Genomic DNA, 25,820 nt, shown 5'->3' with positions numbered 1-25,820 from the left:
AAAATTCTAGTAAATTGAACAATGACAAAAAAAAAAAAGATTTGAAGCTTTAATAAAGGAATATTTTCTTTTCTGAGATGAAAGGAAAACTGAAAAAGGTATATCACATTCTAAGAAAGATTAATTCAGAATAATCAATGCCAGTTTACTCTCTTTTGAACTTCAAGTATGAAAACATAATTCTCTAAGCATTCAGGCAGATATAAAACATGTCACATACAAAAGTAAGAAAAAGGGTTAGCATCAAATATTGGCAAAATTATGTTCAGTGGCAGAAAAAAAAAAACACTATTAAAAAAATCTTCAGAATTCCAAGAAAAAAAAACTTGTCACTTACCCATGCATTAATAGATTATCAGTCAAGTATAAAAGAAAGAGGAAGATTTCTCACATATGAATGAACTCATGGAATACAAAATCCAGCAGCTCTTCTAAACATAGGTTTTTTTAAAAAACAAACAAACAAACAAAAAAAAACCTGACTGATGATGACACATCCTCAATTAAAATTGAATTGATTTTTACAACTATTACTCTGTTATTTTATAACTATAAAAGAGGACTAGTTCAATATTCAGTGCCAGAGAATAGCACCAACTTTTTATATCCAGACAAATTTTTCAAGAGTCAAAAAAATAAACAACAATATCCAGTAAGCAAATCTCTTAGATTATAGTACTTAAGAATCCTCAATGGTAAAGACATTTAACAATATTAAAAGTCCACCTTCTCCTTTGTGCCTAGTTAAGATGTTTATTAAATAGTCCTCAGACTGTGTATCAATAAAGATGACCACCCTTTTAAAAACGTAAAACATAAAGAATTTGCCAATTAGATCTCAGAATAACGTGTTAAAATTACATAGAAAGTCAAGGAAATAATTACCAGTCTTAGAGAAAAGCAAATGTGTATTTCTTAAGCTCATATCAACTTGGAACCATCAATCCTGGGAGGGTTCTTGACTACTGCACTGGTATTTTTGGAGAAAAAAAAATAGTCTCTGAAAGGTCCAGAAGTATTTTTGATGAAGAATACATATTTTCTTATTTTATATTAGTTTTTAAAAATGTAACTGTATTAAAGATATTTATCTGCTTACAACCCAGCCACACACAATTATTTAAAGGTGAAAGTTGTTTGAGTTTTCTCATCTTGTGTTGAACAGTGAATGAAATTTCACAGAAATGTTCACAGCTTTAATCTTTAAGAACTCTGCAATTACTACTGCTACTTCATACAGTCAGAGTATAAAACCACATATTCATTGAACAAATTAACACTATAGGGTATGCACATGGTCTGTTTGCTTCTATAACATTGTCAAGAGCTTATAAGACTCTTAATTTTCTTAGCTGTTCTATTCTTACCCTTTTATTCGATCTAGGCAAAAATAATTATAATCCACCTTAAGGTCTCTTTCTACTTCATTATTCACCTAACCAGAATACATCATTCCCATTACCAGAATGGTACGCAACAATTTACTCACTGAAATTTTCATTAAGAGTTAGTGATCTTACCTATCTAGAGCTGTATATTCTGTTTATTTGCCATCCCAAATATGTATTCATTTGTTTCCACTTCACATAAAGCGTTTTATCTTATATGGTTAAATGTCTCAAGTATATGTTTAAAATAATTATTTTATTCTCCTATGGGCATTCAATGACTTGACTAATGGGAACATTTTTGTAACTTCTACACTTTTCACAATAGAAAGTTCCTTCAAGACCAGCCTGGACAACAGAGTGAGACTTCATCTCTACAGAAAAAAAAAAAAAAAAAGGGTGGGGGAAGAAAAAATTATCTGGGCATGATGGCACACACCTTTAGCCCCATATACTCAGGAGGCTGAGGTGGGAGGATTGCTTGAGCCCAGGAAGCAGAGTCGGCAAGTAAACCAAGATCATGTCACTGCACTCCACCCTGGGTGACAAAATGAGACTTTGTCTCAAAAAAAAAAAAAAAAGAAGAAGAAGAAGAAAAGAAAAAGAAAGTTTAGTGCATAAGGTTTCTTTCAATTTTATTAATTATTTGGTAAGATGAAAATTATTAATAATATCACAGGGACTTCAATCTTATGTCTCCCCTTTAACTTTTGATCTATTTTTTTAAAAATGCAGAATATTTACTCACATGTCCTAATCCTCTAACTGTGTCAAAGTTTATGTGGTTCATTAACGTATTTCAAATATTTTAACAGAAGTGATGCAATACAAATACACCTTGTCATTCTATTTCTGTTAACCAACCCTTTTTGTGCTCAGAAGTAACCACCATACTGGATTTTCTGTTTATCATTTCCAGGTACACTTTTATCCACAGAATTGCATCACTAAACAAATGATTTTCTTTTCTACTGTAAGCTATGCAACATCACATATATCCCTCTAAACTTGTTTCTTTGCATATAATTTTGTTTTATTATTTCCAGTTTAGTACATACAACTTTAGTTCACGCACTTTAAACTTGTGTATAACATGTTATTCTATAAAAATACTACACGACATTTTTTCATTTTCCTATTGATGAACATTTAAGTTTTCCCTATATTTTATAGGGCTTAAAATTGTATTATAATTGTATTATAATGAATATTGTCTACTTGTCCCAGATTTAACTGGAAAGGGAATTTGGGGATCAAATTGTATGTGTGCATTTAGTTTTTCTAGATGTTAACCAAATTGCTATTCAACATGATTATTTGAATCTTCACTCAGACAAGCAACGAATGACGCTACTAAGTATTGCTAAGGCTTTTAGTTTCTGCTAATATGTCTAAGGTCAGTAATATTTTGTTTTTTATTTTAATTAGAATTCCTTAACTACTAACATTGATCACCTGTAGACATTTGTGTGCTCCTGTTTTCTTTCTTTTTTGTTTGGTTTTTTACTTTTTGTCAATGGCCTGCTACCTGTCTTTTGTCCATTAGTCAATAGAAATTCTCTTTAATTTCTGAAGCGTGTTTTTTATTTGTAAGCCGTATCAGCTATTGTAAGGATTCTACACTCACAGGCTCTCTCATTCATCTCTGCACACTGAAGTCAGCTTCTCTGGATGTCCTACTCACACAGAGTAACTCGAAGTGCCAGACTTGAAGTCCCAGAAGCTAACCTCTACCCATGAGCATGGCTCTCTGGCAAATAAATATTCCACTCTATTTCCCCCTAAGTGGGATAGCACTGACGCTTGTTCCCACTGTCTCGCACAGGTCCCAAGCAGAATTATGTTCCAGATGCCTAGGGTGGTAACCGGCTTGATCACACCCAATCTTCACTGGCTTTATCACCCTCCATCTTTTCACTTCCCAGCCCTTCTCATGGAGCTTTCCTGGACTGCCTTCAAAATAAATGTAAGTACTTCATACCCAAATTTTTGCCTCAGTTCAATTCTGTTGTAGCTGAACTAAAACATATGCAGTTTGAAAAACAATTTTAAAGGAAAAAACACAAGTCTGTGGCTTAGGGTTTTACTTTTTAGATACAGTTTGTTGTTAAGAAAAGTCAATGTTATTATTGACTAAATTTATCAATGTTCTTCGTGATTTTTCCTTTTATTTTTGAATCCTTTTCTAAAAATTCCTTCAATATTTTATCATTAGAAAGACATTCTTCTATATTTTCTTCTAAAATTTTTCCATGCTTTCTAGATACGCTTAATCCACCTGGAATTTATGTTCCTTCACGGTGTGAGATGAAGATCTAAAGTTCTTCATGTGGAGATGGAGAAGAAATCAATGCTGCACTATGTATTGAAGAGCCACTCTTTTCTAACCTATTATTAATGCCCTATGTTTTTGATATATGAAGTTTCCATATGCAAATCACACTTATGGGCACTTAATTCCACTGAGATGGTTTTCTGTGCTGGGACTGATACAACTCTCTTTATATTACAGCTTTGTAACGAGTTTTGTTACCTGACAGGGCAAGTCCTGTTTTATTTTAATAACTTTTCAAAAAATTTCAAGACATATGATTTGATTTTTCACATTCATCTGTTTGTTTAATTTCACTCTGTCCTTCATAAAGTATTGCTTTCTTTTAAAAAGCTATTCTTTCACTCATTTACTTGATACTAAATATAATTATTTAAAACATTATTTGAGGAGAGTTTATGATCCAAAAGTGAAAGTTTTCTTTCTGAAACTAAATGCATTATTTTGGGCTTTCAAACTGATATTTTACCCATTAATCCATGCTATGCTTGAAGCAGACACGTGAACTCACTGTCTTCTGCTTTCCTTCTATAACAGCAAAAGAAATGTAACTTAAAGCTCTATATGATGTTCTAAAAAGGGTTTGCTTCTGCATTAGCCATACAAAGAAAACACTAATTGTGCTTTCACTTTGACTTTCCAAATTTAAGAGGCACTTTTTATAGGCTCCAATTTTGTCAGAGGGTCTGGCCTATTATAATTGTCTCCTAGAATATGGATAAAAGAAACTTCTCCCAATTCCATAAATGGTGTCTCTGATTTCATGTAAATTTCAGAGCATTTAACAACAAGTAGTAAGTCACTTAGCTAAAAATATAAATATTTTCAATGACATACATTTGTTTACTCATAATTCTATTTTTTATCAGCAAAAATTCTTGAATCTGAGTGCAACATGCAATTCTCCTCTTTCATAGGTAAAGAAGAAAAGCAGCTACTGCTCATCTAAGCCCATTATAATATGCCACAATTTGATTGTGTTAGGGTTTTCCAATCTAAAACTTTCTTACCTCCTGCCAGTTTTATTTACCAGAATAAAAGGCACATTGGTTTACTTCAGAATAGATTTGGTTTTATTTGGTTTTAATTTTTGTGTTTTAAAATTCCTGAACTCATCATTATTCGTGGTGTGAATAATCACAATGCTACACTGTAATTTAATTATCAGAAAACAACTTTAATTTTGCCATAAAGCATACGTCTACAACTATACCTATGATTATCTTAACCTGTTCTCTTCTTCTAATTGGCATGTTTAAAGAGATAAAGTCCAGGGCAAATGAGCAATATCTTCCCCACCCAGGCTATTTTCTTAGAATAGAAACATATATTTTATTCCTCTTATGACAGTTACTCCCATTCATTAATAACTGCACAAGGCCATAAAGAGTAGCCATATAATGCCTTGTTGAAGTGTACTTGCCCTTAGGTAATACTGCCTTACATTGCATAACTTCACATGGGTGACATAACAAAGTTTGCAACACTTTTGATTGTTTCCATAAGGAATATATGTATACATATATGTACACAGAGAGAGGATATATATGTTAGGCTTTATATATATCTGTACCTTTATATATATCTTTTTATATATATTAGGCTTTATATATATTAGACGGTCTATATCAACATATAAGAGAAATGTCTTAAGAATGATCTGAGTCAGAGGGTAGAAGGTTGATCTGTTAGGAACTCTCTCTATGAATATCAAATGCATGTGCCTAATGACTAATTTGTCTGTCATGAATTTCACATTTTTCTTAATAGTCTCCAAATGATAAAGTGTCTTTTTTTGTTTACAACATGAATTTAATTTGATTCACCTTGGCAAGTGGCCTGTTCAGGTAGTTAACATTTACAGCTCTAGGCATCTTTACCCATTTATATCTACTTAAAGATTAACCACCCTTTTAATGACACTTAATGTATGGAGACATAATTTTGTCAAAGAGACATACATAGCTCACTTACACTGACTGGTATGCATGTAGACAGGTAGTTGTTGCTTTACACATCTTTAAAAATTTGAGAGATTTTACTCTTCATCTGGTACAGTTATTTATATTCTCTTTCAGTTCTTAAATTAGCAAGCCTTCAAAACCAAAAATGGGTTCGAAAAGAAGCGTGTCGTCTAGGCACCATTCTCTCAGCTCCTATGAAATCATGTTTGCAACTCTCTTTGCCATATTGGTAGTGCTCTGTGCTGGATTAATTGCAGTGTCCTGGCTGACAATCAAGGAATCCCAACGAGGTAAGTCACATGGAGCTGGCTCGTGAAGGTGCTCTCAACTGAATGTACACACTTTAATTTCAGTTATTCTGTAAGTCTATTTTATTCATTGCTAACTAAATGCATTATTTTGGGCTTTCAATCTAATATTTCAAAGTAATCTTCATGACAACATTTTTTTGTTGCATTCACATACTTCTCTGTAGTTCCCTTCAGAGAATATTAGGAAAATTAACTGGTATGTAATTTGAAACTTAACCCAGAATTTAAGCATGAGACTAAGTAGTTTTTAAAATAAATAATATTAAATGATTTTCTTGGCTTCTACATATAATCAAGTAGATTTCATGGCCCCTGATTTTGTTTTGATATAATTTAAATCACAAACATATTAATGTGTTGTTGAATATATAAGTAGATAAACATGCAAACTTAACAAAAATATTTATTTCTATCTTCATTCACTTCTCAGTCTAACCATTTTAATTCTACTAATATAAAAGAAGTTGGCTATAAATGTAGACTTAAAAAGGTCACAAACTGTCTGAGTAGCAACTTTGATAAACAGAAAAAATATAAGAAATGATAACTCTTATTTAGAGCTAACTTTGTACCAACAGCTTTTCAAAGACCTTCAAATGTATTGTGTAGCTACAACATACGAATGGTTATTGGTATGCTTGTTTTACAGATGAGGAATCTGAGACAGAGACTAGAGGTAACTTGCTTAAGTTCACATCATTAGTGGGTAGCAGAAGTAAGATTCCAAACTAGACAATCCAGCTCTAGAATTTGTAGTCCATCTTACCACTTACTCATTTATAGGGTAAATTTTTTAAAAAATTGGATGCATAGCAATAATCTACGTATTAGCAGTTTATTTGTTCTTAGACAATTTTTTACATTTTTAAAATGATAAACTACATACATACATATGGGCATATAAATTCTCTCTCTCTCTCTTTTTTTTTTTTTTTTTTTTTTTTTTGAGATGGAGTCTCACTTTTTCACCAGGCTGGAGTGCAGTGGTTCACTGCAACCTCCACCTCCCAGGTTCAAGTGATTCTCCTGCCTCAGCCTTGCTAGTAGCTGGGACTACAGGTGCATGCCATCACACCCAGTTAATTTTTGTATTTTTAGTAGAGGTGGGGTTTCACCTTGTTGGCCAGGATGGTCTCGGTCTCTCGACTTTGGATCTGCCCACCTCGGCCTCCCAAAGTGCTGGGATTATAGACGTGAGCCACCGTATCTTTCACATGTGAGTGATTTTAGTTTTACCTATTAAATTCACAATTGTTGGGTTAGCTATTTTATTCTAGTAAACAAATAAGTTTAAATTAGAATGTAATGCACATGCCATAGTTTTATTAAATAATTTTAGTATAATTCCTGGTCTATTTAAAAACTATAGACATACACAAGGGCTATATTTTAAAGAAAAAAAAAGTGTGGATATTTTACAAAATTATACAAAGTACTACCAGATAATACATATTGATTAAACTTTTAGAAAAATGGCTGTTTGGGTCTTATTTAATTGCTGTGAATAACTTGAAGGATCTATAAGCATTTGAAAGTCCATTGGAATCCCTGATGTTCAATAAACATATGAAGGTTAGTTATTTTACAAGGGAAGTAGAAAATAAATATGTATAGGTGATAATACAATTTAACAGTGAACAACTAAATATAAAAAGGGCAAGTTAATGCTTTACCAACACACCAGAGATCATAACGCATACTACTATTTTTTCCTTTTTAAACTATTATTTTAGATTCAGGGGGCACATGTGCAGATTTGTTACCTGGGTATATTGCATGTGTTGAGGTTTGGGGAATGAACGATGCCATCACCCAGGTACTGAGCATAGTACCCAGAAGTTAGTTTGTCAACCCTTTCCCCTTTCCCACTCTCCACTTCTGGTAGTCCCCAGTGTCTATTGTTGCCATCTTTATGTCCATGAGTTCCTGCTGTTTAGCTCCCACTTATGCTTGAGAACAGGTGGTATTTGCTTTTTCTGTTCCTGCATTAATTTGCTTAGGATAATGACCTCTAGCTGCATCCATGTTGCTGTAAAGGACATGAGTTCATTCTTTTTTATGGCTGCATCTTATTCCACAATGTATATGTACCACATTTTCTTTATCCAATACACCGTTGATGGGCACCTAGGTTGAGTCCATGACTTTGCTATTGTAAACAGTGCTGTGATGAACATGTGAGTGCATGTGTCTCTTGGGTAGAATGACTTATTTTCTTTCGGATATATACCCAGTAATGGGATTGCTGGGTCCAATGGTATTTCTGTTTTAAGTTGTTTGAGAAATAGCCAAACTGCTTTGCACAGTGACTGAACTACTTTACATTTCTATCAACAGTGTGTAAGTGTTCCTGTTTCTCTGAAAGCCTTGCCAACATCTCTTGTTTTTTAACTCTTTGGTAATAGCCATTGGTGACCAGTATGACATGGTATCTCATTGTGGTTTTGATTTACACTTCTCTGGTGATTAGTGCTGATGAGTATTTTTAAAAATATCTGTTGGCCACTCGTATGTCTTTTTTGAGAAGTGCTTGTTCATGTTTTTTGCCCACTTTTTAATGGGTTTGTTTTTTGTTTGTTCAATTATTTAAGTTCCTTATAGATTCTGGATATTAGACCTTTTTCAGATGCATAGTTTGCAAGTATTTCCTCCCATTCCATAGGTTGTATATTTACTTTCCTGATAGTTTATTTTGCTGTGCAGAAGATCTTTAGTTTAATTAGGTCCCACTTGCCAATTTTTGGTTTCGTTGCAACTGCTTTTGAGGATTTAGTCCTAAACTGTCTGCCAGGGATAATTTCCAGAATTATGTTTTACTTTTTTTTCCTCTAGGATTGTTAGAGTTTGAGGTCTTAATTTAAATCTTTAATTTATCTGGAGTTAATTTTTATATATGGTGAAAGGTAGGGGTCCAGTTTGATTCTTCTGCATATAGCCAGCCAGATATGCCAGCACTGTTTATTAACTATTTCCTCATTGTTTATTTTTGTCAACTTTGTCAAAGATTAGATGGCTGTAGGTGTGTAGCTTCACTTTACTGTGGGTTCTCTATTCTGCTCTATTGGACTATGTGTCTGTATTTGTACCACTACCATGCTGTTTTAGTTACTATAGCCTTATCGTATAGCATGAAGTTGTGTAATGTGATGCAGACTATGTGTCTGTATTTGTACCACTGCCATGCTGTTTTAGTTACTATAGCCTTATCGTATAGCATGAAGTTGTGTAATGTGATGCCTCTGACTTTGTGTTTTTTGCCTAGGATTGCTTTGACTATTCTGGCTCTTTCATAGTTCCATATGAATTTTAGAATCATTTGTTATGATTCTATGAAAAATGAGTTTGATAGTTTAATAGGAATAGCATTGAATCTGTAGGTTGCTTTGGGCAGTATGGCCATTTTAACAACATTGATTCTTCCAGTCCATTGGCATGGAAGTATTTCCATTTGTTTGTGTTATCTGATTTTTATAGCAGTGTTTCGTAGTTCTCCTTGCAGGTCTCTTTTACACCCTTGGTGAGAGATATTCATAAGTATTTTATCTTTTGTATGACTATCGAAAATGGGATTAAATTCTTGATTTGGTTCTCAGCTTGAATGTAATTGGTGTTTAGAAATACAACTGACATTGTACATTTATTCTGTATCCTGACACTTTGCTGAAGTCATTTATCAGTTTCAGGAGCCTTTTTGCAGATGTCTTTAGGGCTTTCAAAGCACATACTACTTTTAACATTTTTTATACTTTTTTTGACATCACTTTAGACTTTTAAAAGTTGAAAAAATTGCACAGAATTTTCATATAACCCAGCTGCCTTGGATGTTAATATTTTGTTTATCCATAGTACAATTACCACAGTCAAGAAATTAACATTTCTACAATATTGTTAACTGAACCACATACTTTATTCAAATTTCACCAGTTTTTCCACTAATACCCTTTACCAGGTTAAGATCCAGTGCAGATTCCTATGTAAGATTTAGTTATTACGCTTCCTTAGTCTCCTTTAATCGGTTGTAGTTCCTCGGTCCTTCCTTGTATTCTGCATTTAAACATGCAAACTTCAATCTAATTTAGAGTCTTTAAAATACAAATGAAATAGTATAAATAATACGTTACATCAATAATGCAGTTAACGTTATTTAGACTATATGCACACATACTGCTTGAATTATTATTTCTAATTATCCTCTTAATGGGATAGTTTGGTGTGAATGTATTACATAGAGATCTTGGGTTGTGGAGTCAATCATTTCGATGACCAAATTCCAGATCTGTTGCTTCAGACATTTACTACCTTGAGAAATTTTCTTAATCATTCTAAACACCAATTACCCTATCCCAGAAAAGAAGAAATAATGTCTTGTCACACCAAATTATTGTGAGAATTATATGTCATTATTATTATATTTACTAATGAGTTCATCACTGTGTGAGTTTCAGTTGAAGCAATTCATTTTAAACATAAATCAGTGTCCATGAAAATATGCTGATAAAGGAATTATGCAGGACTTAATGACACATTTTATTATCCATGTTTATATTTAATTTGTTAACCTTCTTTTTTACATTTTTTTTCCTAGTGAGGTTATCTATTTTCTACACATTCTAAATAATGTCTTCAACAAGGACAGTCACCAGCTAATGGCACAAGGTCATGCATGACATTTTTATAATTATTAGAATGAAAGAAGTAGCTTCAAAGTCATGTTTCAAAGTAACCAAAATACTGAAATCTTCACAGCAATTCATATGTCAAAACCCAGTGGTGTCCCTGGATGCTAGGTGTTCAAGAAGTATCTGAAAGCAACTACAAAACTTTTAATGGTTCACTTCTCACCATGTTTCCCTGAGTCACTTCCCATAATTGGTGGGAGTTCATCAGTCCGTGTATCTTCCAACAGGAATCTCAATAACAATAATAATGAAAACTTGGAAGCTTGGAGTGTGGGTTAGACTTCAAAGAAAAGAAAAAAAATATTGAAAGAATGGAAAAAACTTTCTTTTCCAATCTTTTAAAACAATCAGACAGCTGGGGACAGAAAGCAGCTGATTTTGAAACATGAGACTACAAAGAAAAAGCAAGAACTACAGAGCTAACACATCAAGCAAGAGCTTTACTTCTGTGTCTTAACAGAATGTGCATATTTTTCCTACTCATAATCCAAAATCTTAGTGTTTTTTTCCTTATTAATTTATCTAGGTGCAGCACTTGGACAAAGTCATGAAGTCAGAGGGACATTTAAAATAACATCCGGAGTTACATATAATCCTAACTTGCAAGACAAACTCTCAGCGGATTTCAAAGTTCTTGCTTTTGACCTTCAGCAAATGGTAGGAGACTGTCTCTCTTCAGCTGGTTTAAAATTTTATAACATAGTTTAACTAACTACTTGCCAAAAACACCATTTTGTCACTGTGAAACAACTAGAGAATAAATGTAATATACCCAAAATACTTAAATGTCTGAGCCCCATTACTATGGAGAAAATTCCCCCAATTCTAAGCAGAGCATAAAGATTGCTTTGCATAAATTTTTCCACAAAAGTTAAAATCTTAAATTTAGTATACTCATTCAACCTTTTACATTTTTCTAGATAGATGAGATCTTTCTATCAAGCAATCTGAAGAATGAATATAAGAACTCAAGAGTTTTACAATTTGAGTGAGTACAGCTCAAAAATTTTCTACTGACAGAAAATTAGGGATCTTTTTGCTAATATTTGTAAAATAGCATCACTATACATAGGAAAAGAGGAATATTTAAATTTTTCAACATTTTTTGAGGATTAAGCAAAGTGGCATAGCATAAACTTTCATTTTAGTAGCAAATAATAATAACTTTTGAAAATAGATCTTATGTTAATATGTTTCTCTTGACAATAACATCTTGCAGAGACACATGGAGAGGGCTGAGGTTAAATGTATGCAGATGCAGATATAGTGTTTGATTTGCTACAAACATTTGGAAAAAGCTTGCTCTTCATTTAATAAAATAATATGGTATCACGCTGCTTCATTTATACTATAAATACAAAGAGAGAAGATATTTGTTCACTTTTGTACCCAGAGGGTGTAACATTGCTTAAAGTAGGTGCTCAATAAACTAATGAATCTTACATTAATAATGTAATGATGTAATTCCACACTATGAATGTTTGAATCTGTAATATATGGAAATTTTTGTAAGAACTATTTTCTTATTTCTATTGTAAGATCTATTTTCTCGACAATTACCTTTTGTATTTCTCACAAAGAAAATTGATCTGTGTGTTGTTGTTGCTATTGTATCATGAAGGAGAGTTTGACAATCTTGCCAACATCTCTCTGAACCTAAAGTTTTCTAAGCTACAAACTACCAGTAGGCTTCTTGAGTAGAGATACAAGCCAACAGGAAAGTTAAAAAAAATTATAAAAGAAAGAAAAATGTAAATTTATAAAATTAAGTTAAAAATGAAAAAGACAAAGGGAGAGAATTCCAAGAAAAAAAAAAAGTTAAAGATTGATCAAGAACAGGGGTATCTGAAGAAGGGAAGGGAGCAAAGTCTTCACAATAATTCACATTTAAAAAGCACAGAAAGAAAGACAATATTACAGAGCCTTGGGGAAAACGCAGATCCTATGACAAGCTGGCAAAAAGGAAACTCACTGGTTGAGTCTCTATTTCAGGCCAAGCCTTTGGCGACTTAAGTAATTTTTTTTTTTTTGGACAGAGTTTCGCTCTGTCGCCCAGGCTGGAGTGCAGTGGCCGGATCTCAGCTCACTGCAAGCTCCGCCTCCCGGGTTCCCGCCATTCTCCTGCCTCAGCCTCCCCAGTAGCTGGGACTACAGGCGCCGCCACCACGCCCGGCTAATGTTTTATATTTTTAGTAGAGATAGGGTTTCACCGTGTTAGCCAGGATGGTCTCGATCTCCTGACCTCGTGATCCACCCGCCTTGGCCTCCCAAAGTGCTGGAATTACAGGTGTGAGCTGCAGCGCCCGGCCGTAAAATGTATTTTCTTCTTCATTCCTCACCAAATGACTGTGAGGGAGAAACAATTATTCCAACTTAAATAAATAATGACACCGAGGCTTGGAAAAAAACTAACTTGCCTCAAATCACACAGCTAGTAGGTGCTGGGGAATGTATTTGAATGGGGTTTTGTTGTACTGATTCAGCATATGCTCTCCTTCCAAATGAGAATGTTGGAGTAGCAGAACCCAAAGAATAGAACAACTTCTAGGGAGGCGGGGTTTGCTTTTCACCATAGATGGGTGGACTCAAGGTGCAGTGGAACAGGAAACTTCTCTTTTTCTACAGAAATAGGAAGGATGACAGTAAACCTGGAACAGGAAGGAGAACAAACGATGAAAGCCAAGATGAGCATGGAGAAGCATGACTTATGCCAGTCAAACATCTAAGTAAGCTAGACTGATGGCAATAGTCCTTAGTAACAGCTGGCCATCTTCCATACTCCTTTACCATGAAAGTCAGTAAGTCTTAGTTTTTAGGCAGCTGTTGCACTGCAATTGAAGGTAGCCGAAAGCTCTAAGCCCACAATTTGAAATGAAAGCACAGTAGAGAAGCTCCATAGCAGACGACAACAACCACCCTATAGCTTTTCAAGACACAGCTGCCTATAAAACCTGAATATTAATTAATTTTACTTTTATTCATGTATTATTTATTATATGCCAGGCCCTTAAAAGTACATATTTTTTGTGCTTTTATGCAGCTGACAGTCTAATAGAAATTATTACAATTTTCTTGTCTACATTGTCCATTGATATTTAAGGTTTATGTCTTCAATTAGATAAATCATAAGGCATCATAACAACACTAAAAAAATTCAGATATTTTACATTTTGCTCCCTAAAAATTACATTATTTTTGAAAAGGTTAAGATACTTTAGCCCTATTTTTATAAAGAAAAATGGCAAAGGCCGGACGCGTTGGCTCACGCCTGTAATCCCAGCACTTTGGGAGGCCGAGACGGGCGGATCACGAGGTCAGGAGATCGAGACCATCCTGGCTAACATGGTGAAACCCCGTCTCTACTAAAAAATACAAAAAACTAGCTGGGCGAGGTGGCGGGCGCCTGTAGTCCCAGCTACTCGGGAGGCTGAGGCAGGAGAATGGCGTAAACCCGGGAGGCGGAGCTTGCAGTGAGCTGAGATCCGGCCGCTGCACTCCAGCCTGGGCGACAGAGCCAGACTCCGTCTCAAAAAGAAAAAAAAAAGAAAAATGGCAAGTATATATGGACTGATGGTGTTCCTGGTATGGCAATTCACTTAGCAAACTACATTCTCAGTACTAATCAGAATATCACCACAAACTTGTCAGTTTGTTCTTCTGTGTACCATTACTACCATGTACTAGTGTATGTCACCTAATGCATTCCTCACTAGGGGTTTGTGGAGTTTCAGATTGTCAGCCTGTCATGAATTATTAATGTATGGTTCAGAGAGGCTAGGTTATTTTTCCAATGTCATGCTGCCATTTACTTTCTGTCTAAAACATTCATGCTCTCCTCTACTACTAATTTTTATATTTAAAAAGCACTCAAGACAGAGAGTGAAGCAGTGAAAGTTAAGGTTAAAGAGTCACATATTCAGGAACTGTTCAAGCAGTATTTGATGTATGTTTCTCAGTGACTACTGTCCCTCCGGGTGCCTTATTGTGTTCATTTGCCAAATTGCTGTAGACCTTTGTCCACGCAAGCCCTATGCTTGCACCTTTAGTTTTCCTTGTTCTCCACTCTGATTTTTAACCTTGGGTAGGTTAAAGTGCTCGCTAACTTTATGGGAAAACTGATGGGAGAATCTATACTCAGACTAGGGTAAACAGTACCTAAGTTTACAATCTTTTTATTCTCTTATTTTTTTTCCTTTTTAATGGTGATGCATGTGTTATTCTTCTATGAATTAACAATGCTAGTTGAAAAATACTAGCGTATAGAAAAATACTCAGAAAATCGACTGGAATGAGTTAAACGAATGGAGAAATAACCTTTATAAGAAGCAGTCACTGGATTTAAAGGTGTACTGGTCTATCCAGAAGTCTATAAGGGACTTATCTATCATTTAGATTGTAATCACTGTTAGAATTTAGTAGCAATGTGCTATTTTTTTCATAATGACCTTGTTGTTTAGCAAAAACTGGAGGCAAGTTGGAAATGAGGTAGTCTACAGTATCTCCGTACAGTTTATATGGTTCATAGATGCATCAAAAATATCATAAGTAAGTGTTTGTGTGTGTGTGTGTGAGAGAGAGAGACAGAGAGAGCGAGAAAGAGAGACGGGGGAGAGAGAGAGAGAAAGAGAGACGGGGGAGAGAGAGAGAGAGAGAGAGAGAGAGAGAGAGAGAGAGAGAGAGAATGCTACACATGAAGGTTTAAACACCTGTTTGGTTAGAAGAAAATGATCATTATTTACTTTTTCTTTACCTCCTCCAGAAAAATGACACATTGTTGTGGTTTGTTTCATTGGAGACTTTTAAAATCAGTTCTTCAAATGTGATGTGATAGAAACTAAGTTACCTTGTACTTTCTGTAATCTTCAGAAAGCAGAATTTTCCTTATCTTCCAAAAATAATCTTTATTCAGGGTTAATATCCCTAAAATTCTATGAGAGATATAGCATCCTTTGAAATACAACATGAATTGCTAAGTTAAAATCCTCTTATAGTGGAATAAAGATAAAGACAAAAAATATAAAATATTGCTCTGTGCTTTGCACAAGGGGAGAGTAGAATCACTAAAAAGAGTACTTTAAAAAATAGGCAAAACTTATATTAAAGAGATACTGGAAAACTGAAGCCAATATTTTTATCCTGTCAACACAGAGTTAAATAAATATTCGGGTAGTCATCCATTCATTTGCTCGCTTATTTATTTAACACACATGTAGGGCTTACTTAGAAACAGACATTTAGCTAGGTTCTGAGAATACAGATATTAAGAGAAAGGCTTTTATTAGAGAGCTCACTCAACCACCATCATTAAGACATTCTAATTTGTATTGGTGTATTTAGAACTGGTTTTCTCTCTCTCTGTTTTGATAGGCTATTTGGTTTTTAATTGCCTACTTACAAAGGGCACCTATGGGTTAAGTGACTAATATAGAACAGTCATTAATAATAAATTAGGCATGAGTAACCTGTGATGATGAAGGTATCAAATCTCTGCTATGAGGAATTTAAAATATTGTTGGGGAAATACGACAGAGTCAAGAGATTTTTACTAACGTTATTAGGCATTACGTGGCAGGTTGTATATACAGTTTGTGTGATACTGCAAGAAAAAATTTTTTCTTTTCTGATGTAGTCCAGCCTTTGCTTGACTGCTTTGGGCTGGAATGCTCACAGACTAAAGGAAATTCATTCTAGTCCAACAAAAGAAAGAGATTCCTACTGCTTAAATTTAATTTTCTCATTTAATGTAACTAACAAAAATTAGTCATCTTTTTTCAATATTGCTGTGGACATCCTACAAACAGCCTATTGAATAGTCATGATTATTACTATATTTTGTTTATTGCTTTATAACTGTAGGTACTAGAACATGCTTTGTTATTGTCACCAAATTGTTTCTTTCTTTTATTTTCACCCATTGATCCTGCTTGTAGTTACTAGATTTTTAGAGAACAAACATCTCTCCATCTTCATATCTCAGTCTTTTAAATACCTAAAGACCTTTTCTAGTTCTATCATCCTAAATTCAGGTGTACTGCACAGCTCTCTCATCAAAACACACTCTGGCCTTCTGTTTCTCCTCCCCCACTCGACACAGCCTTCTGCTTCAGTCCTGCCACATCATCTGTACATCCTCAAAACTATCCTGTTTTCTCTCTTTTATCTATGTTTTCATTACTGGCTGGTAAGGCTCTGTGTCCCCACTCAAATCTCATCTCAAGTTGTAACCCCCTTGTGTTGAGGGAGGAAGGACCTGGTGGGAGGTGACTGGAATGGGGGCAGTTTCTCCCATGCTGTTCTCATGATAGTGGATGAGTTCTCATGAGATCTGATGGTTTTATAAGTGGCAGTTTCCCCCACTCTCTCTCTTTCCTGCCACCTTGTGAAGAAAGTACTTGCTGCTTCTCCACCTTCTGCCATGATTTTAAGTTTCCTGAAGCCTCCCCAGTCATGCAGAACTGGGAGTCAATTAAATTTCTTTCCTTTATAAATTACCCAGTTTTGAGTAGTATCTTTATAGCAGTGTGAAAAAAAGGCTAACTGGTACCAGGAATGGGGCACTGCTATAAAGATAACTGAAAATGTGGAAGTGACATTGGAACTGGGTAACAGGCAGAGGTTGGAATAGTTTGGAGAACTCAGAAGAAGACAGGAAGGAGTCTTCCCAGAGATTTGTTAAATGAATTTGACCAAACTGCTAAGAGTGATATGGATGATGAAGTCCAGGTTGAGGTGATCTCAGATGGAGATCAGGAATTTATTGGGAAATGGACCAAAAGCTGTTCTTACTATCCTTCAACAAACAGATTGGCAGCATTTTGCCCCTGCCTTAGATATCTGTGGAATTTTGAACCTGAGAGAGATGATTTAGGGTATCTGGCAGGAGAAATTTCTAAACAGCAAAGCTTTCAAGAGGTGACAGAGTATAAAAGTTTGGAAAATTTGCAGGCTAACTATGTGACAGAAAGAAAAACCCATTTCCTGGGGAGAAATTGAAGCCAGCTGCAGAAATTTGCATAAGTAATGAGGAGTCAAATGTTATTCACCAAGACAATGGGGAACATGTCTCCATGGCATGTCAGAGTTCTTCATAGCAAGACCTCCCATCACAGGCCTGGAGGCCTAGGAGGAAAAAATGGTTTGTGGGTTGGGCCCAGGACCCCACTGCTATGTACAGACTTGGGGCTTGGTGCACTGCGTCCCAGCCACTCCAGCTCCAGCCATGGCTAAAAGAGGCCAATGTATAGCACAGACCATTGCTTAAGAGGGTGCAAGCTCCACACTTTGGTGACTTCCACATGGGCCAGCAGGTACACAGCAGTCAAGAATTGAAGTTTGGGAACCCCCACCTAGGTTTCAGAGGATGTATGGAAACATCTGGATATCTAGGCAGAAGTCTGCTGCAGGGGCAGAACCCTCCTGGAGAACTTCTGCTAGAGCAGTGCAGAAGGAAAATGTGTGACTAGAGCCCCCACACAGAGTCCCCACTGGGCTGACTCTGGAGAAGACAACCACCATCGTCCAGACCACAGAATGGTAGATCCACTGACAGCTGCACTGTGTGCTTGGAAAAACTGAAGACACTCAGTGCCAGCTGTGAAAGCAGCCTGTGGGAGTTGGGGAGCTGTACCCTTCAAAGCCCCTGGGGTGGAGCTGCCCAAGACCATTGGAGTCCTACCCTTGCATTAGCATGCCCTGGATGTGAGACATGGAGTCAAAGGAGATTATTTTGGAGCTTTAAGATTTAATGACTGCCCTGCTGGATTTCGGATTTGAATGGGGCCTGTAGCCCCTTTGTTGTGTCCAACTTTTTTTCCATTTGGAATGGTAGCATTTATCCAGTGCTTTAACCCCTTTGTATCTTGGAAGTAACCAATTTGTTTTTGATTTTACATACTTATAGGCAGAAGGGCCGTGTCTTGTCTCAGATGAGACTTTGGGCATTGGACTTTTTAGTTAATGCTGAAATGAGTTAAAACTTTGAGGGACTGTTGGGAAGGCATGATTGTGTTCTGAAATGTGAGGAGATGAGATTTGGGAGGGGCCTGAAGCAGAATGATATGGTTTGGCTCTGTGTCCCCACTCAAATCTCATCTCCAATTGTAATCCCCACATGTTGAGAGAGGGACCTGGTGTGAGGTGATTGGATCATGAAGTCAGTTTCCCACATGCTGTTCTCATGACAGTGAATGTGTTCTTGTGAGATCTGATGGTTTCATAAGGGCTTCTTCCCCCTTCACACTCTCTTCTCTTCTACCATGTGGAGAAGATCCTTGCTTCCCCTTAGCCTTCTACCCTGATTGTAAGTTTCTGAGGCCTCCCCAGCCATGTGGAACTGTAAGTCAATTAAACCTCTTTCTTTTACAAACTACCCAGTTTCAGGTATTTCTTTATAGCAGTGTGCAAATTGATTAATATGCTGGCACTCTCATTTTTCTCCTTATTTTTGCCTCCATTCTTATGTTCCATCCTTACAACCCATTAAGAACTAGTCCATGTCACCTTTCAGGGACACTTAACTGTCACTCTAGTCCGGGTTGGGTGCTTCTTCCCTCTGCTCATTTAGCACCATGTATGTACATTTAAAGTACAATTCTCACACTATCACATAATTGCTGATTTGTCTATCTCCTTACTAGACTAGGAGCTCTCTTAGGGCGGAGAATTTGTCTTTGATACCTGTATTTTCAGAACCTAACTAATGCCCACCACAGCATATGTATTATATAAAGTCCTAGCAAATGAATGAAAAAGTATTTAACAGCTGTTATTAACATAATCAATATTATGTTAGAGGTTAGCATCTTTTCATTTAATCTTCATCCTATGAATATTATGTTAGAGATTAGCATCTTTTCATTTAATCTTCATCCTATGGCTATAAAAATAATTATACAGTTATCATGGCTTTAACTCTTTATTACAAGAAATAAACTAACTTGAGAATTCTTAAATTGTTCTCCAAAAGCACAGGCATGTTACTGTGTGAAAGAATCCCTTGACTTGAAAGGGTGGGTCATGGAAATTTTGTGAAAAATGTGGGACAGTGTCTGAAAAGCATAGATAGGGACTACTTGAGTGGAGAAGTCAAGGAAAGCCATTTCGGATAATAATGTAGCATGTCGAGGATATCATAGAGTTGGCATTGATGGCCACTAATAAGATGCTGAGACATCATGAATGTGCTAAATATAAACCTATGAGTGTGACAATGAACTCATGCCATAGGGGACTGGCAGGACATTGGAGAAACACAGTGAGCCTGATTTTATAGAAAGTTTAGTCTCACATCTCAGATAAGGAACAATTGAATTGAAGATCCTAAGGACAAAATAAGTGGTATATGATCATCACAAAAGTTCTGACATCAGGAACAGAATCCTTAGTTTTAGTGACCAAAAAGAGGTAGGAAAGTCAAATCAAAGGTAAAAGAGATTATGCTAGAAAAACAATGGCAGAAGGTCAAATGAAGGTTATTTAATGGTGAGAAGAAACCTCAGGGCCTTCCCATCTCCTATTGGAACAAAACTCGATGAATATAGACTTTTATGTATAGTCCTGATAGGCTATGAAAATCTCAGGATTTTTCTTTGATATTTAGGAAATAATCTTTTATTTCTCTAGATAGAAAAATCACTATATTTAAAGTGTAAATTATTTGAGTTTAGGAATTGTTTCTTTCCCCTCCTTTAAAGCTACCAAGGGGGCCAGTACCATGCCCAAACCTTGATAAATATTTTATAATGAGTCTGAAATAATGTACTTCATCAGTGAAGTAGTTTCTATGAAACTACTTCCCTCCATCCCTCCTTCCCTCCCTGCCTCCTTCCCTCCCTGCCTCCTTCCCTCCCTGCCTCCCTCCCCTTCCTTCCTTTCTTTCTTTCTTCTTTCTTTCTTTCTTTCTTTCTTTCTTTCTTTCTTTCTTTCTTTCTTTCTTTCTTTCTTTCTTTCTTTCTTTCCTTCTTTTTTCTTTCTTTCTTTCTTTCTTTCTTTGTCTTTCTTTCTTTTCTTTCTTTGCTTTCCTATCTATAACATTCTTTACTCCATTGCATATTTCTGACATGTTAATCCCAGTAGCTGCCCCTACGCCCATCTGCTGTCTTCATTCCTACCTACAGTACATAGTCCCTTCCCTCTTTTTCCAGAGTGGATAATCTCTTATAGCCTCTTTCATTGGTCCAATTTCAGAACTAAAAGGAGAAACACAGACATGCAGGAAAGGTTAATTATTTTAACTTTTTCAAAATGCTAATAAAAATGTGTACTTGGTCTTTATTTGGTGAGTGTTACACTACACAGGCAAGTTTTATTTTTTGTTGGTTCACTTTAAGCTATTTGTCTACTTGGAGGTGAATGAAACAAATTCCTCATTTCTGGTTTTGTGGAGGACTGAGTTTGCAGAGCTGCAGTAAAGCATCAATTCAGATTTATTTCCAAAAGGCTTTAACCTCCTTTAAGGAGAGGTATTCTAGGTGTCTGCCTCTCTTGAATTGGGCTCTGCCTAGTGAAATCCATACAGAAAGCACAGTGTCCATTGCAGAGTTTATCAGAATAGTTTTGCTAATTGAACCCTTTATGTTTACATGTCTACAACATGTTGGATAACTTCACTTACATTAGGTTGGGAAATTTTGATGAATATAGACTTTTATATACAGGCCTGGTGGGCTACCAAAATCCCAACTTTTTCTTTGATATTTAGTAAGTCATCTTTTATTTCTCTAGGTGACAAAATCACCACATTTGAAACTGTAAATTATTTGAGCTTAGGGATTGTTTCTTTCCCCACCTTTATACCTACCTAGGAGGCCAGTACCGTGCCCAAATCTTGACAAATATTTTATAATGACTGTCAAACAATGTACTTCATCAGTGTAGAGATACTTCCCTCTGGTGGTAGCTGAGCTGCTATTAAATCAGAAGTGAGTTTTTGAAAAGTGCAATGCAAAGGAATTTCATGAAAATGTCTGTTAGATAAATTACATGTTGTTATTTTGGGAGACCTAGAAGAGGATAGAAAAAGGAATTGAGGAGCAGGAGAGAGAGTAACGATGAAACATTCAAGATTACTTGACCTTAAATAATCACCTACAAATAGATGTATTCCACTCATAGGAAAAAGTAGCAGACTCATTATTCACTTTATAAATTATTTTAATTTAAAAATCCAATTGATAAAATCGGAAAACAGAAATAACCTAGGTCTCACCTAACAACACCCACATCAACTGTATATATATAAATCTTTTAAAATACCTATTTACATTTTTGCTATAGATTTTAATTAAACTCATACCGTGTGTGTGTGTATGATCAAATTCTAGCACTCAGAATACTAGAGTTAGTCATTGAACTATTTTCTCTTACTTTCACAGTATTTAATAGCAACCTCTGCCACTTACTAACTTGTATGATTGTGCTCTGTGTGTGTGTGTGTGTGTGTGTGTGTGTGTGTGTAGCTACTCTTTAGGGTAAGCAAATGGTTTGGTCTATTTGGGGAATACTTTCAATCATTCTGCTTTGTGGAAAGTGCTTTCACTCAGAACATTTAGCATTTGATTCTTCTAATAAATAACTGTTTGTCCTTTGTGGCAACATGCAGTTTCTTTTGCCCTTTGAGCACAGATAAGCCACAAAGTTAGGAAAGGAAAGACTTCTATTTACTCAGCAACCCTAAAGGTTACCAGTATCATTAAGGAAAATATGAGATAAGTAATATTTTGCTCTATTACACTCAAGCTTTCTGTACAATAGTAGGATTTATCTGCCTTAGCAAAAGACTGTTATTTTACTAGTACTAGTACTTTGAAATGAAAACAGTCTTTTTTTTAACCTAAAGGAAGAATTCTCACTCATTACTAAACAACTAAACAGCTTCAACTTTCTTATGAGGTGAATCACAAATGATTATTATGACTTTTTAAATTTCTCCTCTATCTCTCTCATCTCAACATTTCCACTAAATAAGAAAATAAACTTTAAAGGCTACAACTTTATGTGGATATAGGATATGCAACTCCTATCCTTGCAAAGTATAAATTATTAAATGTAATGCATAATTCACAACTAAGAGAACACACCTTTCAAAGAAAAATGTTTTATGCCTGAGGATGAACTAATCCAGTTACTTTCAACTCAGTGAAGCAAAATTCCAGATTTGTATTTCTTTGCCCAAAATACCTTACCTCTTTTACTCCATAACTCACATAAAATGAAAGCAAGTGTTTCACTCAAATTAAACCTGTGAAATTACATAGAAATAAAACAGATTTAATCAGAATTTAAGTTTTCTAGTCTGAAGCCAAAGATAAAATGAAGATGGGGGATTGGAGAGAGAGAGAATAATTAATATTGTTCACTCTCACTTCATTTTAACCAATTCAATCCTGTCCATTTGACTATCTTGGAAAGTGAGGTTGATTAGGAAGACATAATGTAAAAAAGAAAAAGGAGTAGGAGGAAAAGAAGAAGGAAGAAGAGGAGGAGGAAAAAAGGCAATACTCTATCTTTTCAAAGTATTTTAAGAATAGATATCTTTCCCTTCTCCCCAAAAATATCCAATCAGCTATTTTTTTCATCTATTTGTATATAAAGTTCTGCTAACTATGCAACAGAATAAAATACCTGGACATGCCTTTAGGGTAAATGTGCTGTAGCCTCTTTCCTGCTGACAAATAGTTCAGAATAGAGTGGATAAAAGTGTTGTTGAGTATCTGGGGATGGGAAATATATAAAAACACATTAGGGAAACAGATTCTCTAGGTTTCTTTTCTATCTCTGACACTGATAAGCTGTATAACCCTAGGCAAAGTTACCTACATTACTCTAAGCGTCAGTGTCCTCATTGCTAGAATGAAAATATTGGCCAATATCAGTTTCAAAAATAGAGTAATTACCTTCTGTTCACATAAATATGGAATAGGGGCTGACAGTTGTATGCTTGTTAGAATTTTCAAATTTTCCATTAACAGAATGCATGACTAAAAGTGCCTTAAAAATAAGTGTTTATTGGCCAGGCATGGTGGCTCACGCCTGTAATCCCAGCACTTTGGGAGGCCAAGGCGGGCGGATCACGAGGTCAGGAGATTGAGACCATCCTGGCTAACATGGTGAAACCCCATCTCTATTAAAACTACAAAAAAATTAGCTGGGCAAGGTGGTGGGCGCCTGTAGTCCCAGCTACTTGGGAGGCTGAGGCAGCAGAATCGCTTGAACCCGGGAGGCAGAGGTTGTAGTGAACCGAGATCATGCCACTGCACTCCATCCTGGCCACAGAGAGACTCCGTCTCAAAAAGAAAAAAGTGTTTATCTGACATCACAAGAAATCTAGAGGTTTTAAAGGAGGTTAATTCAGTAGTACAATAACAATGACAATGACATAGTCAGGGCTTTGGGTACTTTCCTTCTTCTACTACACTATCTTTGGCTTATCAACCATGGCCTGACTCATGGTCTCAATGTAGATGTGGCAGTTTCAGCAAATTATGTAGACTTAATAATGTTCAACAATGAAGGGTAGTAATCTACTATGAGCTGTTCTTTCATTAAATATAAAAAAGTTTTCCAGAAGTTTCTGTAAGTCTTCCCTTCAGATTCTGTTGACCAGGGCCAGGTCATACACCCGTGAATAAAACCATGTTTGGTATAAAGAATGGTTAAAGAAGATGTCACCTTTCCTAAGAAAATGGAGGCTTATTCTCCAGTAAAATTAGAGGTTAGCCAGCCAGGACATGTGTGGAAGAGTAGATGAAGGTAGTGTCTGTGACAAAATGTATCATTACCAAGGACAACAGTGATTTCATGTATGGGTAAGTTTGGGAAACCCTGAACTGAACAGTTACTAGGGAACCTTCTCATTTACAAGATTTGGTTACTATATTTTAAGCAAATGATTAGAAAGCTATACCTTCTAACATTTTAAATAATTTATTTAATACATGTGAATTATAAAAATATTATATCTTGTTCATTTTAAAAATGAAAGACCAGCTACCTGGAAATGAATCACTGTGAAACTGAATAGTGCCATGGACACAAAGAAGGAATATGCTCCCCCTAGTGGAGATGCTGATCTACTGTGATCTTTCAGGAATATTCTGATTCTATATCCAATCAGGGAAGAAAAAATAACATTTATTGTAGGCTCTATTAGGATAGATAGATGGACAGATAAATAAAGAACTCTACTGGACTTGAGAAAATCCTTCATGAAGCTCAAAACTTACATATATCACAGAATACATAACTCCCATGATTCGAAACCAGTAAACATGCAAAATTTAGTTTTCCCTAGTCTATCTCTTAAGGAACCAAGTATACACTGAGTGCCCAGAGTTTACTGAGGGGTATAGAATAAATATCAGAGCTATAGTTTGTAATCCTAAGTGGTCATACCCTAAAATGACAGTATATGGCAAATAGAAATGTAAGCAGGAGTGCAAAAATCTCCCAAGAATCCCTATTCACCAAAAATTTATTCTTTTTTCTCTTTCTTTACACTGAAAAAAGTTACCTTTTAAAGTGCATAGTACAGAGCAGGGGATAAAATAAAGGGGGAAGATGATTAGGGCTATATGGCTGAACTCTAATGCTATGTTTGGAAATCATGTAGGCTAGACCATCCCAACTCATGGAACTGAGATTGAATTTCTTGTGAGTCCCTAATAGATCCAGATATCCTTGTTTTCTTTCTATCCCTTGTAATCAGGGCATAGTTTGATATTTTATAATAAGCAAAATAGAGAAGAAGAGGCAGATATAGATTAGTTGCCATAAGCTTGCTATCAGGCCTTTTAAAACTATGTAGAAAAATTTTCTTTGAAACCAGTGAAACTACTTTAGATTCCCCCCAACTTAGAAATTATCCATGAAAAACTACAAATCCATACCCTTCTTTTCTCCAAACAGTAAAATCAGAGTAAGTGCCAAGAGACCACGTGATTTTAACACAATGGTTTCAGGAACATCCTGGCCTGGGGATGAGTGCTCGAACGTGGAACTCAGAAAACTCAGATTTCAATTTTTCATCTACTTTGGAGTTTCTCTTCCCAAAAAAACATTTAGTCTTTCAACCAGTTTTTCTTTCCCTCATGAAATAAAGATAATATTTGAAGTAGCCTATCTTACACACGTATAATGAGAATTAGCAA

The 25,820-nt window shown here is 35.6% G+C and overlaps 1 protein-coding gene across 2 annotated transcripts in view; it reads left to right on the top strand.

Moving 5' to 3' along the window:
- Nucleotides 1–3,213: 3,213 nt before the first annotated feature.
- LOC105498551 (transmembrane serine protease 15) overlaps nucleotides 3,214–25,820 on the top strand; it is a 136,407-nt gene continuing 113,800 nt past the window's right edge. Inside the window, exons 1-4 of one of the 2 annotated variants that reach the window (XM_071095508.1) lie at nucleotides 3,214–3,354; nucleotides 5,799–5,974; nucleotides 11,201–11,331; nucleotides 11,595–11,662. In XM_071095508.1, the coding sequence (XP_070951609.1) occupies nucleotides 5,830–5,974; nucleotides 11,201–11,331; nucleotides 11,595–11,662 (344 nt within the window). In that variant the 5' untranslated portion in view covers nucleotides 3,214–3,354; nucleotides 5,799–5,829. Of the gene's footprint in view, nucleotides 3,355–5,668; nucleotides 5,975–11,200; nucleotides 11,332–11,594; nucleotides 11,663–25,820 lie in introns of those variants that run through there. The other variant, XM_071095509.1, reaches the window with a different exon arrangement.

This window comes from Macaca nemestrina, chromosome 4 (assembly GCF_043159975.1).
Source record: "Macaca nemestrina isolate mMacNem1 chromosome 4, mMacNem.hap1, whole genome shotgun sequence".
NCBI lineage: Eukaryota > Metazoa > Chordata > Mammalia > Primates > Cercopithecidae > Macaca > Macaca nemestrina.
The sequence above is the reverse complement of the archived record's forward strand: the minus strand, read 5'-3'. Positions and strand labels throughout refer to the sequence as shown.